The following is a 16,863-nucleotide window of genomic DNA, read 5'->3' as shown; positions in this document are numbered from 1 at the left end:
TTTCCCCAGCCTCCTCTCAACCACGTGCCCTTCTGCTGAAGGAGGTGGTGGAGGCAACAGCTGCCCGTGTCACGCATGATGGTGCGCGCACACACTCTCAGATACCCCCGTCTCAATGAACACTCAGGTGGCAACAGTGTGCAAGCAAAGGAGGGCAGTGCCACTGGCAGGCACTCCGGTGAGACCCACGGGCAGAATTGGGAAGGCTCCTCTCTCAATAATGCAGTAAATCTGCTGGGCTGCAGGGGAAAATGTGGCTGACTTTGCTGCCCGCCCCGCCCCAAAGCAGGCTTTTAAGGTCTGAATCTCAACCCCAGAGGGCCGTCTACAGCAGGCCGCCTTCTGGCAGAAAGCTCGCCCACTGCCAGAATCTACCCCTCCTCACTTCTACCTGCTTGCCCCCATCTTGCTCCCCCACACCGAAGCTTCTCAGCAAGAAGGGTAGGCTAGAAGGAAAGGAAGGAAGTCTGGACACACAGGGCTGGCAGGACACCCTGGGTCCCGCGCTCAAGCCAGTGAGCACCGCTGCAGTCCCCGCCGAGGGGTCAGGTGACCATCTCCTGCAGAAGGACTGGGGGAGGGGGGGGGACTAGAAACAAATAAGCCACGAGGAGCGCTGATGGATTCCCTCCCCGGGGGAAAACGCCCTTGGCAGGGAAGGCACAGGAGTGGGCACTGGCAGCTTTCCTACCGTCCCCTCCCCCTTGTGAGAGGTGATGCTTTAAAGCTTTTCAAGATCTGCTCTGAGCCCAGGCTGGATCCAGGAGTCTGAAAGGCTGGAAAGGCAGAGCCAGGCCTCTCAGAGGCTTGGCCCCTGCCTGATGGTGGCACCTACCAAGCACCGCCGTGGCACCCATGAGGCTGCAGTGACTTTCACCAGACGTGCTGCTGGCCAGTGCCACAGGTGGACATGGAACGCGGCAAGAGATTGACGGGGGCGGGGGGGTCGCTCTTTGGACTCCTGGGGGGGGAGAACAGGTTGACAGCTGCTGCCAGCCCCTTTCTGGGCTAAGGCAGGTGGCCGGGTGCCAGACGCGAGCCCTCCCACCTGGGAGCTCTTAGCAAGGCTAGGGAGGCAGCAGCCACCCTTTGAGCAGACAGTGGGGCAAAACTGGTGAGACCACCTTTGGACAGCAGCCTGCCTGTGGAACCAGCCGGTGTTCTTCCCCTGGCAGGGCTGGGGCACGGGCAGGCACAAGAGTGGAAGCTAAAAAGCCGGAAGGGAAACGGGGGTTCAGGTGTGTCCTTGAAAGGCCTCCAACTCACGCTGCTGTGTGTGTGTGTGTGTGTGTGTGTGTGTGCCTTCTGCTTTTCTCAGCAGTCCACAATGCAAGTTCCAGAAGGCAACCCTGCACTGAGACACACACACACACACAAACACACACACACATCCGCGCTCTAAGCAGGGAATGGCTTAACCCATCCTGGCCAACGCTGGAGCCTCAGCAGAGCCTCAGCCAAAGAGGAAGCGGACAAAGCCGCCCTTGTCAGAGAAGGCAGCCTCCAACTCAGCCCTTCCAGCCCTTTTATTAGAGGGAGAGCAGGCAGGCGGCAGGAGCGGGAGCCAGGAGGGGCACTGCCCATGGAACACGTCTTCTTGTTATGGGGTGTGGGCCTGTGTCAATGAATGCCAGCAACTAACTTCCCGCATTTGGGAAACAGCTCAGCAGTGCCCCCTTGCTGACTATGGGGCACACCAACAAACGGGCTGGCTTGAGTCTGGGCAGCCACACCTATTCAGCGTTCAGGCTGGAGCCTGGCGTCAGGGGCAGAGTCTAGCCTTTTAAAAAAGCAGCTGAGAATCTCAGCCCTCCTAGCTGCAGAGGCTAGCCTGAAGACTCGTCAGCCACAGCTCCATTAAATCTCAGAAACCGGGTGGAGGAAGGATGTCCTGCGGCCAGGGTGTGAGTCTCTGACAGCCCACAGATGGTTCTGCCCCAGTGGTCAGGCAACCCGTACTGAAGACAGATGCGGCTGCTGCTGCTGCTTTTTCACAGGAGAACACGGACTTTGCTTGCAGAGGGCCCCAGAAGTTCCCCTGAGCCCGAGAAAGCATCCTGACAGATCAAGAGCCAGACTGAGAGCCCCCCTCGTCCTAGACACACCGACGCTGCAGGAGGGAGAGGGCAGCGAGAGAACGGCACCTGGGCCGGCAGCGTCCGAAATGAGCCAGAAGTCTTAGGGGGGGGGGGTCCCCCATCAAGTGTTCCCGCAGGCTGGGGAGCAGTTCGGGGGGGGGGGGGCGGGGAGGGGAGCCACCAACTGGCCACTGCCAGAGAGACCGGAGGAAACTGGCCTGCAGATGCGCACAGGCCAGCCCAGGCCAGCCCCCCTCCCCCACCAGGAAGCCTTTGGGAAGAGGCCAGGCGGGTCCCTCCAGAGCAGTTCGGCTGCAGGGGACGCCAGTGGCTTCTTGGGCAGGCCCAAAGGAGACACAGTTTGGGGGGAGGCACTTCATTTACTGTGAGGAAGCATCAAACACGCGGCCCACAACCTCCTGCGCTCCTCTGTTCCGGCACCTCTCAAGCTAGGTGCATTTTAACTACGATTCCTATTCCTGCTGGTGGCGTGGAGGACACGTCTTTAAGTCCTTGAAGCCCCAGAGTGACGCCGGGAAGCCACAGGCTGTGGCCTTCTCCAGAGCAAGCTGGAGTTCTGCTATGAAATCCTATTTAAGATGTAGTTATAAAAACTGTCGCTTGCTTTCCCACCACAAAGTCCCCCCCATACTAGGTGGTGAACTCTGTCAGAAGGGAAGCCAAATTCTGTGACCGAGCAGAGTGACATGGCTGCCGCTTTTGGTGTGGAAACTGGGAAAGTTCTGTCATGGCCCTGATACCCACGGGCAGCCTGCGGGGCACATGAACGCCCCCTGCAAGCATCAGCCACCCAGTGCCAGAAGCCGATATGCTGAGAAGAGGAGGCCACAGGGGCTGGAGAAGGCCGTTTCTGTGGCTGCAGGGCCCACAGGGTTGCGGGGATGCCTGCAATGGCTACCATGGAGTGGGATGCTTTTGCAGAACCAACGATTCAGAGATCTGGGGGCCAGAACTGGTTTCCATCTGTCATCAATTGTCAACCATGTGACTTGGCCACCCAGGGAAGTCGACTTCGCCATAGGAGGTTTAAGCTGCCTAATGATTAGGAGTACCTAGAACGGGAAGGGAGAGCCCTCGCTCACGTGACCATCTCCTGCAGTCCCTGGACTGGAGGTGAAGCTGCCCAAGCAAGGCACTCAGTAAGCACTTGCCAAGAAAGGCTGTGGGGGGCTGAAAGCCCCCACCCCGGATGCCAGCTTTGGACCACCTGCTTTGTTCATGGCAAGGCCAGTTGCAGCCACGCCCCTTAAGGCAGCAGAGAACCCGTACCTGCCAGCTGTCTATACAAACACTCATTAAAAACCCACAGGCGGCCATGCTGGCTTCACAAACAAGGTCCAGCCAGCGTGGTTATCCCTGCACAGTTGTCATGAGGGGAACTCTGGAGAGCTCTCTTGGTTCTGAACGGAGAAATGCAAGAGCTCTCCTGGGCAAGGCGGGCAGCGTTCAGCCTGAATCACTGAAGACCCAGCTGCAGAGGCTGCGAGCCCCTATTAGCCACCTCTTCTCAAAATTTCTTCCTCCTCTCGCATTTCCCTCCTGGTGCAATACCAAACCCTCCCTCAAAGGGGAGGGGAGCAAGATGTGGGACGGGAGAGTTTCCAAGCATCCTGGTTCAGACTGCCAGCTCTGGCTGCAATTCACACACACGGCAGGCACAAGGAGGGAGCTGGGTGCCATACCCCTGCTGTGTTCTCACTCCCCCACCCCATCCTTGCAGAATATAAAGTGTCCACTGATGCTCTAGCACCACTGACAAGTCTGCATGTTGTCAACACTAACTTTCGATCACTTTCGATTAACGGAAACGCACACTGTGGCTCTGGATGATCCCCGCCGTCAACGAACCTTTGAGGGGCTTGTTTAAAGCATAGGACTAAGGACCCAAGGAAGCGGCCCCCTGCCAGGAGCAGGTGTAGACACAAAAGGCATTCACACCCACCAAGAAGCGAATGCCGTCCTGGCAGCCCACAGAGCTGCTTCCCGAGGCCAGGCACTCTGTTGGGTGCAGATTTCTGGGCCTGGCCAGGAGCGTGCGGTCTCGGCCTGCCCTTGAATGCCCAAGATCTGGCCTGGCCGTTTCCGTCTGGAATGGGCCATTGCAAGCATCTTTAACAGCCAGCGAATGCCCCCTCACAAAACGAAGAAGACTGCGCAGCACACGCGCTGCAACAGGAGGCTTCAGAACTGCTCACACAGCTGCTGCGTGGCCAGAGGCCCCCCAAGCAGACCCCCGCAAACGCTTCGGCAAACCTGGCAGAGTCGCGTCCCGTGGCCAGCTGCACTACTAGATGCCGCTCGGAGCAGGGCCACTAGAAATGCAAGAGGCAGGTGAAGATGGCTGATCAGGCGGCCGCCTCCCCCCCCCCCCGATTCCTTGGCAGCATATGCAGCAGCACAAGCCTCCAAGCCTCCCTTCCACGGCAAGAGAAAGCACGGAGATGAAAAAGGAGATGAACTCCAGCTTGGGACACACTGGACACGGAAGGCCCTGACTGGCACCTTAAAGAGGAACCTCTTTATTTCACTCACTATGAGCTTGCGGTGAATTAAAGGCTGAGAGCCCCTGCACTCCTGCTTTATCTCGCTATGACAAACTAATACGGTGACCCCTTTGCAATCACAAACTGCAAGCACGTCTCCTTGGAGCCAATGCCCCCTCCCCTCCCGCCACATCACAACCCCTGGGAGCCAGCTGAAATGCAAAGGGAGCCCCCCCCCCCCGCCCGGCCTCACTCAAACCAGATCCAGTGACTTAAAAGCAGCAACGGCATATCCATCGCACTGTACCTTCCGTGTGGTTGTGGCCTGTTTCATGGTTGCAGACGGAAGAAGACAGAGAGGAGGAGAAGGAGGGGGGGGGAGAGAGAGAGAGAGAGAGGCAGACAGAATATTAGCCCATTCAGTCACAACAATGCAGCGCTCCCCAGCACAGCCTGTCCAGGAGATCTTGCAAATGGCCGCAGCCCCGTCGCCTCTGCACTGCCGCCGCCGCCGCCCCCGGAGCCGAGGCGTCTCCTCTTGGACCCCAGCCGGTTAGCGGGGCGCATCAGCCCGGGCGCCTCTGGGTATCCTGCCGCCGCTGGCCTCCAACCACCGCCCCGGCCACTCATTACATCACCACGCCTGGCCCTTCCCCTCCCCTCCCCTCGCTCCGAGCAGGCCGCGCTCTGATCCAGGCCCCGCCGCATGCAGGGGCTGCCGTCTCTCTGGCAGGCTGGGGAGAGGAGGGCTGAGAAGGGGCTGATGTGCGCCGCCGCCGCCGCCGCCCAGGGACGTGCGAGGAGCTCCACGTAGCTTAGCAACGCCTTAAGCTCAGCTGCCTCCCGGGATCAGGAGACGGCGGCTTCCGCGAGGCGCCCTCCCTCCCCTCCCCTCCCTCGCCCAGGCGCCCAGTGCCTAGCAAGGCCTGGGGAGTTCCCTCCCCTCGACAAGTCAGGCCGGGACCCTCCGATGCTCCCGCAAAGGCATGCAAAAAGGAGAGGCGGGCGCTTGCTCGGGGCTGGGATGTGCACCAAACGGCCTCCCCTCTTCCCAGCACCACATGCAGAGCAACAAAGAGGAGAACAAACACGCAAAGGAGCGCAAAGGAAAACGTGGGGCTCGGGGAGCGGAGGCGCCGGGGCTCGTGCACCGCCTGGATCTCAGCCACCGTGGAAATATCGTGTGCTCCTCAGCAGGGTTCCACGGAGTGGACTGACTGATTCTCTTCCAGCAAACAAAAGCTGTGGAAGCTGAACTTGTATGCCCACTGAAGACTGCGTATATTTATAAAATGTCGATGGCACAGAAAGGGATACAGATTTCTGCCACAGCACTTTCCTGTGAAACACTATCGTGCAAGTCCCAAACGGAAGGAGAAGTCAGCCAGCGCTCGCGCAGCGCCCTGGAGGAGCCGGAGACGGTTTGAGACTGCAGAGGGGACTGCAAGTAATATTTCACATTTTAGTGCCCCCCCCCCGCTCTGATTTTCCAAGTGGTATCCTGGGGGCATCCACCTCTTTATTTTTTATTAAACTATCTTTACCCCTCTTTTCCCCATGGCTCAAGGCAACTCTTCGCCACAGTCAAACACACTCAGAGGCAAGTCAGGCACCAGCTCGCTATAGGGTGATTTCTCCCTGCCTGCTTTTTGCAGAAGTTGAGCTCAGCCAGTTGAATGGCTGCCTTCAAAAACAGGCATCTGAGAGGCCCTTACTCATAGAGAACTCTCTGCCACTAGGGTAAGTGTCCCTGGAGCACTACCAAAAATGTCCTTGGCATTTTCTTCCATATTTCTGAACTTTTCATCTTAAATGTCCCCAACCCAGTCCTTACGTATCCTAATGAAAGACATCAACAAAGCAGGCCACTATTCCCAGTAATACCAGAAGAATCTGATACTCCTGAAGGGATTTCCCACACATGTACACAAACAAACCTCCACGGATACGCCTCAGCCAGGAACCTTTCAGCTACTGTCCAAAACACACAAAACAGGAACCCTAAGGCACACGCATGTTTCCACCTACTAGCAAGGGTCAGGGCAGGAGCTCCCAGCCAAATGGACGATTTTGGGGCCTAACCACCAGCAACTCATGATTTCTGAGAATATTAACAGCTTCCTGGGGAACCTACAGTCTACTGACTGCCTCTCACAGAATGCCCTATGAGCTACCATGAATGCTGATGCTCTTTAGACCGACACTCCCCACAAATGGTTGTTGTGGTTGTTGTGGATTTTCCGGGCTGTATAGCCGTGGTCTTGGCGTCTTAAGGCCTCTTCTTTCCTGCTGAATGAATAGAGCATGGTTTCCAGTCCTGAAAAACACCAGGCTAACAAAACACTCTATACCCGACAATAGCCTTGCAGAGAAGATTAGTACATCAAGCACCAATCCATATGCAAAAAAACCTCCTCAGGATACAGTGAAGCCTCCCTCCATTAGCATGCCACACCCTGAGAAACTTACAGGATGACTCAGCCCAACCCCACCCCTCCTGAGTAGATACAAATGACCTGCCAACATCTTTTCCACACTGTGACACTGAGAGATCTCTGTCTTTTGGTGCTACACCTCTGGAGATGCCAGCCACAGCTGCTGGTGAAACGTCAGGAACTACAACGCCAAGACCACGGCTATACAGCCTGGAAAATCCACAACAACCATCGTTCTCCGGCAGTGAAAGCCTTCAACAATACATTCCCCACAAAGATGAGCACAAGCCATTAGTAAAGAGCAAGAGTCCAGTAGCGCCTGTATGACTAACAAAATTTGTGGTAGGGTAGGAGCTTTCGTGAGTTCACTTCTTCAGCTGTGACTCACAAAAGCTCAGACCCTACCACAAATTCTGTTAGTCTTATAGGCGCTACTGGACTCTTGCTCTCTTCTACGGCTACAGACAAACACAGCTACCCATCTTGATCTATCCACAAGTCATGAGGAACACTGCCCCTGAAAATACCACAGCACGCTCTGCCACCAAGCTCTATCCCTTTGTCTCCACCCATAATTGCTTTAGGTTTGTAACAGCTTGTACCATCAGGTTAAGGGCACAGCCATGGGTACCTGCACAGCCTCACACTATGTGAGGAGGTCCAGAATGCAGAGGCCCAGTTGTTACCAGGGGCCAACCATCAAGACCGTATTGCTCCTACTTGTAGTCCCTGCACTGACTGCTCTCAGCTCTTGGATCCAATTCAAGGAGCTGTTGCTCACTTCCAACACTCTTCCTGACGTGGGGCCAACATGCTTGAAGGATGTTACCACGAGACACCTTTGCTCTTTCCAGCTGGACTTCGTGTCTGAGCCCCGACCATCTGGGGTTGACTTGGCAACAGATCAGGCGTGGGCCTTCTAGGCTGCTGCCATATTTGTGAAACATCCTCCCGGAAGAGGTCCGGAGAGCTCCCACCCCTCCTTTCCTTTGGCAGGGCTGGGAAATAAGAGATGTAGGTGGGGCAGTTTGAGTCTGGGCAAAAAAGGGGGATGCTCTCTGCCTGCTAAAACTGTTGTTTAGTTTCATGTCTTCGATACTTTATCCCTGGTTGTTCCCTGTCCTGGGTCCTGATGTGTCAGGAAAGAGGCTGGTTTAGAAAATGTTAAGCACACACACTAACGCGCTCTACATAGGGCAGCCCTTAAAGACTCCTTGGAAGTGTCCGTGACCCCAGAATGCAGCAGCCTGCATGTTGACTGAGGCCGGCAATTTAGCATCTGGTCTGCAACTGCTTCACTGGCTGCCTCAGTGCTTCCAAGTTCAGTTTAAGATGCTAGATCGCATCTTCAAAGCCCTTTGTGACTCGGGAGCCCCCTACCTCAATGAACCCCCCTGCGTGACTGAGACTCTTCTTGTTGCCTCCTCTCCACAGACTGGGCCGCTCCCCCTCTTCCCTGTCTACCGCACTCTGGGGACTGCGCCCTCACTCCTGCTTTCTGGGAGCGCTTGCAAACAACGAGGCTAAAAAGCCTTCCTTTCATAAGTGGAAGGTTTCCTCAGTCAGGGCGAAGGAGGAGCACAAGATCTGGCAAAACAAATTTAAGTAGACAGTAAGGCAAGCAAAGAGAATGCGAGGGGCAGAAGGCCAAAATCATTACAACAAACGACAAGTGTAGCCTCAGATGTGTCAGGCGCAGAAATCGATCCAAAGGATGACGAAGAAAGGACTGCTCAAGGAAGACGGCAGAGAAACGGAACGAATCCTTTGTCCGTGTGTGCACAGTGGGACATGTGGGGCGGCCACGCCAGGGCTGGTTTGGGGAAGGGCGTCTGGAGAAAGGGGCCCAGTTGAGGCGGCAGGTGACGAAATTCTAGGAACAGGTAAACTGAAAACGAGTGAGTCCCCCAGTCCAGACAACATGCATCCAAGGGTTCCCCAGGAAACGAGATACAAAACTGCTGGATCTACTGACCAGAATATGTAACTTGTTGCTAAAATTGGCCTTCATAATCAGAGGACTAGAAAACAGAAAAAGACACACCAGTGTTTAAAAGGAGTCCTGTGGGGATCCAAATAATTACAGGCCTATCAGCCTAAAGTCAGTCCCAGGGAAATTAGTAGAAATTGTGATCCAAAATAGGATTATTAGGCACACAGAGGAACAAAGCCTGCTGAGGGAGAATCAGCCTGCCTTCTGCAAAGGGAAGCCCCCTGCCTCACCCACCTGTTGGGGCTCTCTGAGAAAGTGAACAAGCGTGTAGATATTGGCAACTGAGAGCCAGTTTGGTGTAGTGGTTAAGAGCGGTGGGACTCTAATCTGGAGAGCCGGGTTTGATCCCCCACTCCTCCACTTGAAACCAGCTGGGTGACCTTGGGCCAGTCACAGCTCTCTCGGAGCTCTCTCAGCCCCACCCACCTCACAGGGTGTTTTGTTGTGGGGATAATAACAACATACTTTGCAAACCGCTCTGAGTGGGGTGTTAAGTTGTCCTGAAGGGCAGTATATAAATCGAATGTTGTTGTTGTTATATAGTTGGGCTTTCAAAAGGCTTCTGACGAGGTCCCTCACCAAAGACTCCTGGGTAAGAGGACAGGTCCTCTTGTGGATTAAACACGGGTTCAGTGGCAGGAGGCATAGAAACAAACGGGCAGTTCTCATAATGGTGAGAAGTGAGCAGTGGAGCCGGTGGTATTTAATTTGTTCATAAAGGATCTGGAACTGGGGTGTGTGTGTGTGTGTGTGTGAATGGCCAAGTCTGCAGGTCCAGTTATCCAGGATGGTGAAAACCAAGGCTGACTGTGAAGAGCTGCAGGAAGATCTCCACAAATTGGGGAGTGGGCAACAATGTGGCAAATGAAGTTCAGTGCAGGCGAGTGTAAGGGGACGCCCACTGGAACCAAAAACCCTAACTTTAAATAGACGCTGATGAGGTCTGAACTGGCCAAGACTGAGATTGAGAGAGATCTTGATGTAGTGGAGAACGTGCTGAAAATGTCTCCTCAATGTGGCATCAGTAAAAAAAGTACAATCCACCTGAGGTATTATTAGGAAAGGGCCAAAAATAAAACAGCCAGTATTATAATGCCCCTGTATAGACCTATGGTGCAGCCTCCTCCTTTCGAGTACCACGCGCAGTTCTTGTTGCCCTATCATAAAAAAGACACTGCAGAGCCGGAAAAAGTACAGAACAGGGCAACGGAGAGGATTAAGGGCTTGGAATACCTTTACTGTGTGGGGCGTTTCAGTCTTAAAAAAAGGCAAGGAGGGTCAGGAGGACGTAGGTTTATACAATGGTGCATGCAGTGGAGAGGGGACGGAGGGAGTGTTTTGCTCGCCCTCCCATAATACTAGACTTCAGGGGGCACTCAATGAACCTGTTGGGCAGCAGGTCCAGGACAGACAAAGGTTATACATTTTTACTCAATGAGGACATGAACTGTGGAATGCACGGCCAGTGGAGGTAGCGATGCTCATGAGTGTAGATGGCTATAAAAAGGGATTAGACAGGTTCACAGCCCAGAGGTCAATCAATGGCTACTAGGCATGGCAACTCAAGGGAAACGCCATACACAGCGGCAGCCAGCGCCTCTGACGGCCACTGCTGTGAGGCAGCTTCGTGGAAGGCTGGCTCTCCGGGAGAACAGCTCGGCTGCTGCCTGAGGCAAGATGCTGGACTAGATGGACCCTGGTCTGAGTCTGCAGGGCTCTCCTCGCGCTCTTTCTTTCTATATCCACAAAGAGGGACCCTGCAGTTTCTACGGGAGAGCAGCACAGCTCAGCGTCCTTGAAAAGGGACATTTACTGCTAGGAACTAGGGACAAGCTTTGCCTCGATGAGACCGTCAGGGAATGGCAGCAGCCCATTTCTTATGGGGGGCGCAAACAGCCTGGGTTCTTTTCCTCTTGCCTTTGAAAAGCAGCCGCCGAGATTACGGTCCCAGATGGAGCCCGATCCAGCATGGCTGCTGGAAGACACGGACGGGGCATCAGGGAGGGAGGACTGCCCTTACCAGGAGGGTGGCTGGCTGGCTACAGACAGGGCCATCATGCTCTGCGGAGCTGGGCTCGGCTGTGCGCGTACATGCATGCACGCACACACACACACACAAGCACCAGGACCGAAAATCTTTAAGGCAGAGACTCTGCAGGCACCACACTTACACGTGGCTAGCCTTCAGGCACGCAGCCTTGCACGTGCCAGGAGTAACCAGAAGAAAGAAGGCCCCAGCCCAGCACTCAAATTATGGACAGGAAAAGGGGCTTTACTGACATCCAAAAGGTCGACCCACTAACTTCTCTCGCTGTTAGCCCCTCCCATGTCCTCATAAGCCACACTCCCAGCTCTGTTCCTACAAAGAACTTACACACGTCACGTACCTACAATTCCAAACCACTCCATAAAAGTTACAAGGAACAGATCCACAACATGGAGCTTTGGACAGATATGGGGGATTTCTCTACAAACCTGAAGGAAGTCCCAGGTTGGCAGAAAAATCTGAAATCTAAAACAAAAAAGAATACACTGGGGAATTAAAATGTCCCAAAATAATATAAATAATGCCTGTAGTTTTAGGAAAAGAACACCCACTGCGTTCTCAATAGCCATTTGGTAGGTTTCCTGAGCTGTCCAAGCCTTGGTTTCTAGAAAGCAAAGCCACGGAGGGGAGGGTGCAAAAGAGGACTTGGAAATCCAAAACTCCCCGAAAAGGCCCGATCCCCCCTCCCCATCATGTCCCCTCCTAATGGAAGAGGACTCGCTGGGCACAGGCCTGGTGGTGACAACGAGAGACGCAATGCCCACACAACTGGGCCAGGCCTCTGCCCAGCAGTGGCATCCACTGCACAACTCAGTCTGGCACAGCCCACCGATGGCAGCCGCCAACAGGCCCAGGCGTGTCCTGGGGAGAGGCTGCCAGGAAAGGAGGGCCAGCTGAAGGAGGGGGAAGCAGGTACGGGAAGGCCGGCTGGTGGCTGGGAAAGAGAGACGGGAGCAGGGAAAGGGGAGAGGCTACAGGGGCTGCCAGGAAGGAAGGAGGGAAGGGGGGGGGTAAATGGAAAAATCAGATCCCACCCCCAAGTTCTTGTGGGTTCCTTTCTTGTCATTTGCATAACTGCAGAGCAGTGTACACCAGGTCAGCAAGAGCAAGCAAGCAACCGCCAGAAAAAGGCTCGGGAATGTTATGACCTCCAGTTCAGGGTACAAAACGTGCCACGAACAACAACAACCTGCTCCTGCACAGGGGTGTGAAATTCCTCACGATACTGCATTTTTCAGAGAGAAAAAACAGAGCTGGCGGGAGTGGGGATTGAAACACACGCAGTACTCAAAACCCACTTTGCTACTTTTAACATAAAATGCATCATATATAAACTTACAATGTAAAATTGTGTTAATTGGTGTATTTATGGAACGTTAAAGTATACGGGCCTTGGCAGGGAGGGGGTGCCCTTCCTCCCTCCCCCGCTGGGCTCACCCCAAAAGGCTCCTCCATCCAGGGAGGGTGTTGATGGAGACAAAGGGCGGCTAGCCCAGGGCAGCAGCAAGGCGCACCAGATGGCACCCTTCAGTGGCCGTGCTCTCTGGACCCAGGGGGATCTCCACACCAGCCAGGGACAGAGGGACGTCCACAGACCTGCTCTTCTTCTGGGCTGGACCCAACCCACCCACAACTCCCTTCTCAGGCATTTGCTTGTGGCTTTTATTCTCCGCGTTGGTTCTTCACAAGCAAGGAGGCCAGCTGGGCTGCAGCATTTCTTCTGGGGCAGAGGTCCCCCCCCCCTCAGCAGACAGACCCCAGCCCTTCTCTTGGGGGGGGGGAGTCCCAGATGGCCACCTGAGGAGGGCTCTCCTTCTCCCCCTCCCCCACACTAGAGAGCCGGCATGTGCCAGAAGGGGGGGGGGGTTTCTAAGGAAGGTGCCCAACGCTTTGCTTCTGCAGCAGAGGTCCTGCCCAAATGCACAGGGGCTCCAGGCAGCCAGACTCCAGCCACTCCCTCTTCCTCTCAAATCTGAGAACGTGTCCTGGGGCCCCTTGAGGCCAGCTGGGGGTCTGAGCTTTCAGACTCTGCTCAGACAGAAGGGGCACTTTCAAGCCGTTAGGAAGACCCTTGCTCCTCGGACGAAAGGACCCCTTGGCCAAAGTACGCAGGAGACGCTGAGGAAGGCAAAGTGGCAGACGCTGATGACGCGGGGGGGGGGGCAAGGCGGTGGCTCAGGGACGCGGCATCTGCCTGGCGTGCAGACGGTCATCTCCAGCCTCTCCTGTTAAAGGGAGTAGGCTGGGGGTGACAGGAAAGACCTCAGCCCGAGACCTGGAGAGCTGCTGCCGGTCCGAGCAGACCACCTTGAACTTAACAGGCTTGGGGCGGGGGGGGGGGGGGGAGGTCTGGCTCAGTAGAAGGCCGCTGCAGGGGCTCATCTGATCAAATGTAGCGGCAGAAAGAGGCGAGATCCTCCCCGAGATCGCAACAGGGCAGGTCGGGGGGGGGGGGGAAGTCAACAAAGCCACGCAGAACCAGAGGCCAGGCTGTCCTCTTCAGCCAGGCCCCGAGTTCCAGAGGGAGGCCACGGGGAGCCCCAACAGAGAAGGGGGTAGCAACATGATCCCGCCAAGGCCACTAAGGCAATAGCGAAGGGGGCCCGTTACACGAGTAACTCCCCCACCCACCCCCCACCCACCCCATGATCCAAGCACTGCTTCAGAAAAAGGCTCCTGGGCTGCATCCGATGCTGGACAGCCTCAGGGAGCGCAGAGCACCGAAAGGCGACACCAAGCCCCGAGGGCCCCAGGCACTGAAGCAGCCGCAGCTGCAGGAGGCAAGGCGAGGCCCTTCACGGGCGGGGGAGAGGCACAGACGGGGGGATCTCCAGAGGGGCATCACCTGGCCTTCTGGTGCCACATCTTTCGATTCCCTGGCAGCAGCATGAGATCAGAAGAAACGCGGGCTCAGGCAAACCCCCAGGGGCTGTGCACTTTCAAAACACAGCTGCGCCAGAGGGATTCTGCAACCTGTACTAGTTAGGTAAAGACGTTTGCAGAGGCCTTCTGATTTTCCATAATTTATTTGGCTTTTTCCAAACCTGAGCTCCACAGGCCACAGGAGCACCAGCTAGACCTCAAGGGATTAAATGGAAGCAAGAGCCAAGGGAAAGGAGGGCGTTGTGGCTTGCTTCCTCAATTTCTTTCATTGTGTCATTTTGTTTCACTGCCCTTGTTGGGTTTGTTTTATCGTTTTAGTTGGGAGCTGCCTTAAGCGGGTCTGGAGAGGCAGCCAGATTCTGTGCACACACAGAGCGCTCAAAGGAAACAGTCCTGCCAAAGCGGAGCTACCTTGGAGAGCTCCTCACCTGACCATCATGCATAAGGAGAGATCAACGCGGACAGCCAGGCAGTGCTCCACAGGACTCTGTTTCCGAGATCCCCAAATGCTGCGAGCGGAGGGGGGAAACCGGGGGGGGGGGGGCTTATGCTTAGCCTCCCCATACTCCATCCAGATGCACCCAGAATGCCACTGCACTTCGGCCTCTTTCCCTAGGGCCAGCAAGCCCCGCTCTACCTCCCCCTGAAGAAAAGCCACACTGGGAGGGCTCAGCTCCTCCCAGGACCTCCAGGCCCACCCTCCTCTTGGAAGCACATCCCAAGCCAAGCTCCCCTTGTTTCCCTCTCACCATCACAGGCTCCCCAGGCCCTGCCATGCCTCCAATCCTCACGCACCGCATGTCAAAATCCCTCCCAGCTAATGATAAGCCGACCGTACCTCCCTCCTCCCAAGAGGCCGCACAGGGAGGAGAGAGCAAAACCTCCCCAAGGAAGAGCCTGAGCAGAGAGCCCAGCAGTCCCTTCTGCACGGGAGACAGATGGCGGGCAAGCAAGGGAGGGCGAATAGGTTGGGGCAAGGGGGAAGGGGACACCTTGGCGGACCTCTACTGAGCTCATCCGCCATCTGTTGCCAAAAAGCACAACCGGGCGAAGCCAGTCCACAGATTGCCACTCACGTCTGTGCCTGAGCCTCTGAGGTTGTGCTCCTGAGAGCTACCTAATCTCATCAAGAAGGATTTGCCAGCTGGCACCTTCAGCTGCTCTGGAGTGGCTCAGTTGGAAACACAGAGTGAACTTCCTCAGCAGCGCTGTGACAGAAACTGCACACTCCAAAGAGCCGCGAGCCGCCACAACTCTGGCTAGGTCGTCTTTTAGGGTGACGGCAAAGAAGAGACTTTGCTCATACGCCAAGGCAAGCCACAAATTCAGCCAGAGGGATGCCCGCCTGAGCCGCTGCACCAGGAGCCCCTCCCAGGACATGGGCTCCTGGGCACAGCCACAGCAGAGGAGCCATTCGCCCCTCAGCCACCACTCCAAGTGGAGACCCACTACCAAGAGACAAGCAGGAAAGCCGGCCACGGTGGCCCACCGCGGCATCTGCATCTGTGTGCACCTCCTGGGCGGGGAGAAAAGGCAAGCCAGGGACTGACCAGGGGCTTCATGCAAAGCGGCAGGTGCGCAAGCAAGGAGACGCAGCACACGCGGCAGAGGGAGGGGGTCCCTGCCCAACAGCTGTCCTGCCAGCTCCTCCTCAAAGCCCCGCTAAGGGCTCTTCTGCCTGGATTTCATTTCAGCCACGCCCTGCGAAGTCTTAGAGGCTGCAGGAGAGAACGATCCGCTGCGCTGTGTCATCCCCACCGAGAAGCAAACAGGTAGGCTCCCTCTCTGTGTACTGCCGCCTTGCCTCCACCCAGGGGGTCTGAGTGCTGGTGCTTGGGGAACAGCCTGGCCTGACGAGGCTGGCCTCTGTGCCGGTGAAAAGGGATTTCCTTCCTGCCGTGAACCCGCCCTTTACTTGCGGCCCATTGTGGCCTGGATGGCTGAGGCAGAGCAGGGCCGGAGGATGGACGCTCTGAGCACAGAGTCGAGGCTAGCTGAAGCAGCCTCCTGGTTCTGCTGAACATGCTCATTCTCCCTTCCCTCAAGGTGCAGCCAAGAGCAAGCTGGACTAGTGGCAGAGGCAGTTTAGGGGGTCAGGTCTTAAAGAGCTGGCAGCTTTGCAAGCGGGAAGGGCCGGGTGGGGAGAAAGATTATTCCCACAGTTCTGAAGTTTAGACAAAATGGAGACCTGAATCTAAATCAATATTCCTGATTTCCCATCTGTCACTTCTTCCACAGTCAAATGTGGATGGCTTTCTTGTTACCATACAAGCTTACATCATTTATTCTCTGATTTTGTATAGACTTTATCAGTCTCTAAAATCCATGCCTTGGCAAAGGTGGTATTTTGTGGCCAGGGGCCAACAGCTCTACAGTGCACCCACACACACACACACACACCCCATGCAGAAGGAAGAGTTTTACTCTCCTCCAGGACGAGGGGCTTTCCCTTGAGGAACAGTGAAAGGAAAGAGCAGCAAAATAGGCAACCCCCCCCCCGAAAGCCCTCCCAGCCTCATCCTTGGCAATTTAGGACACTGGCTGTGTGTGCCGAGCCCACACACTCCTTTATATGCTGCCAGGATTCCACATAACGGGGATAAACACCAGCTCCCAGAGGGAAGCCACAGCTGGGGCTCCTAGTTGCCAGCATCACAAACACCACTCTAACTGGGCTCCACCTGGTGGCATGTCCTGGCAGTCAGCAGCAAAGCCAGGGAGACCTGCCACACTCTCCAGCAGCCTCTCCCAACACACAGGCCAGCAGAGGGAACACACATGCAACAGGGACACATGCACATGAGGCCAGCGCAGCCACGGCCATGCGCAGAAGGACTCTGCTGAAAGGAAAAACAGACACCACCTTTTTAGGTTTGACTCCACGCTGCATGGAAAGAGGACAAAAGGTTAGATGTTAGAAAGT

General features: G+C 55.7%; 1 protein-coding gene across 4 annotated transcripts in view; it reads right to left on the bottom strand.

The window, feature by feature from the left end:
- DCTN1 (dynactin subunit 1) overlaps window positions 1–16,863 on the bottom strand; it is a 68,238-nt gene that overhangs the window by 16,939 nt on the left and 34,436 nt on the right. For 2 of the 4 annotated variants that reach the window (XM_054989738.1, XM_054989735.1), the window contains exon 5: window positions 4,890–4,907. The exons of the other annotated variants lie outside the window; for them this stretch is intronic. In XM_054989738.1, coding sequence (XP_054845713.1) covers window positions 4,890–4,907 — 18 coding nt within the window. The remainder of the gene's footprint in view (window positions 1–4,889; window positions 4,908–16,863) is intronic. 4 annotated transcript variants of the gene reach the window in all.

Source organism: Eublepharis macularius, chromosome 10 (assembly GCF_028583425.1).
Source record: "Eublepharis macularius isolate TG4126 chromosome 10, MPM_Emac_v1.0, whole genome shotgun sequence".
Taxonomy (NCBI): Eukaryota; Metazoa; Chordata; class Lepidosauria; order Squamata; family Eublepharidae; genus Eublepharis; species Eublepharis macularius.
This window is presented reverse-complemented; position numbering and strand designations above follow the sequence as displayed.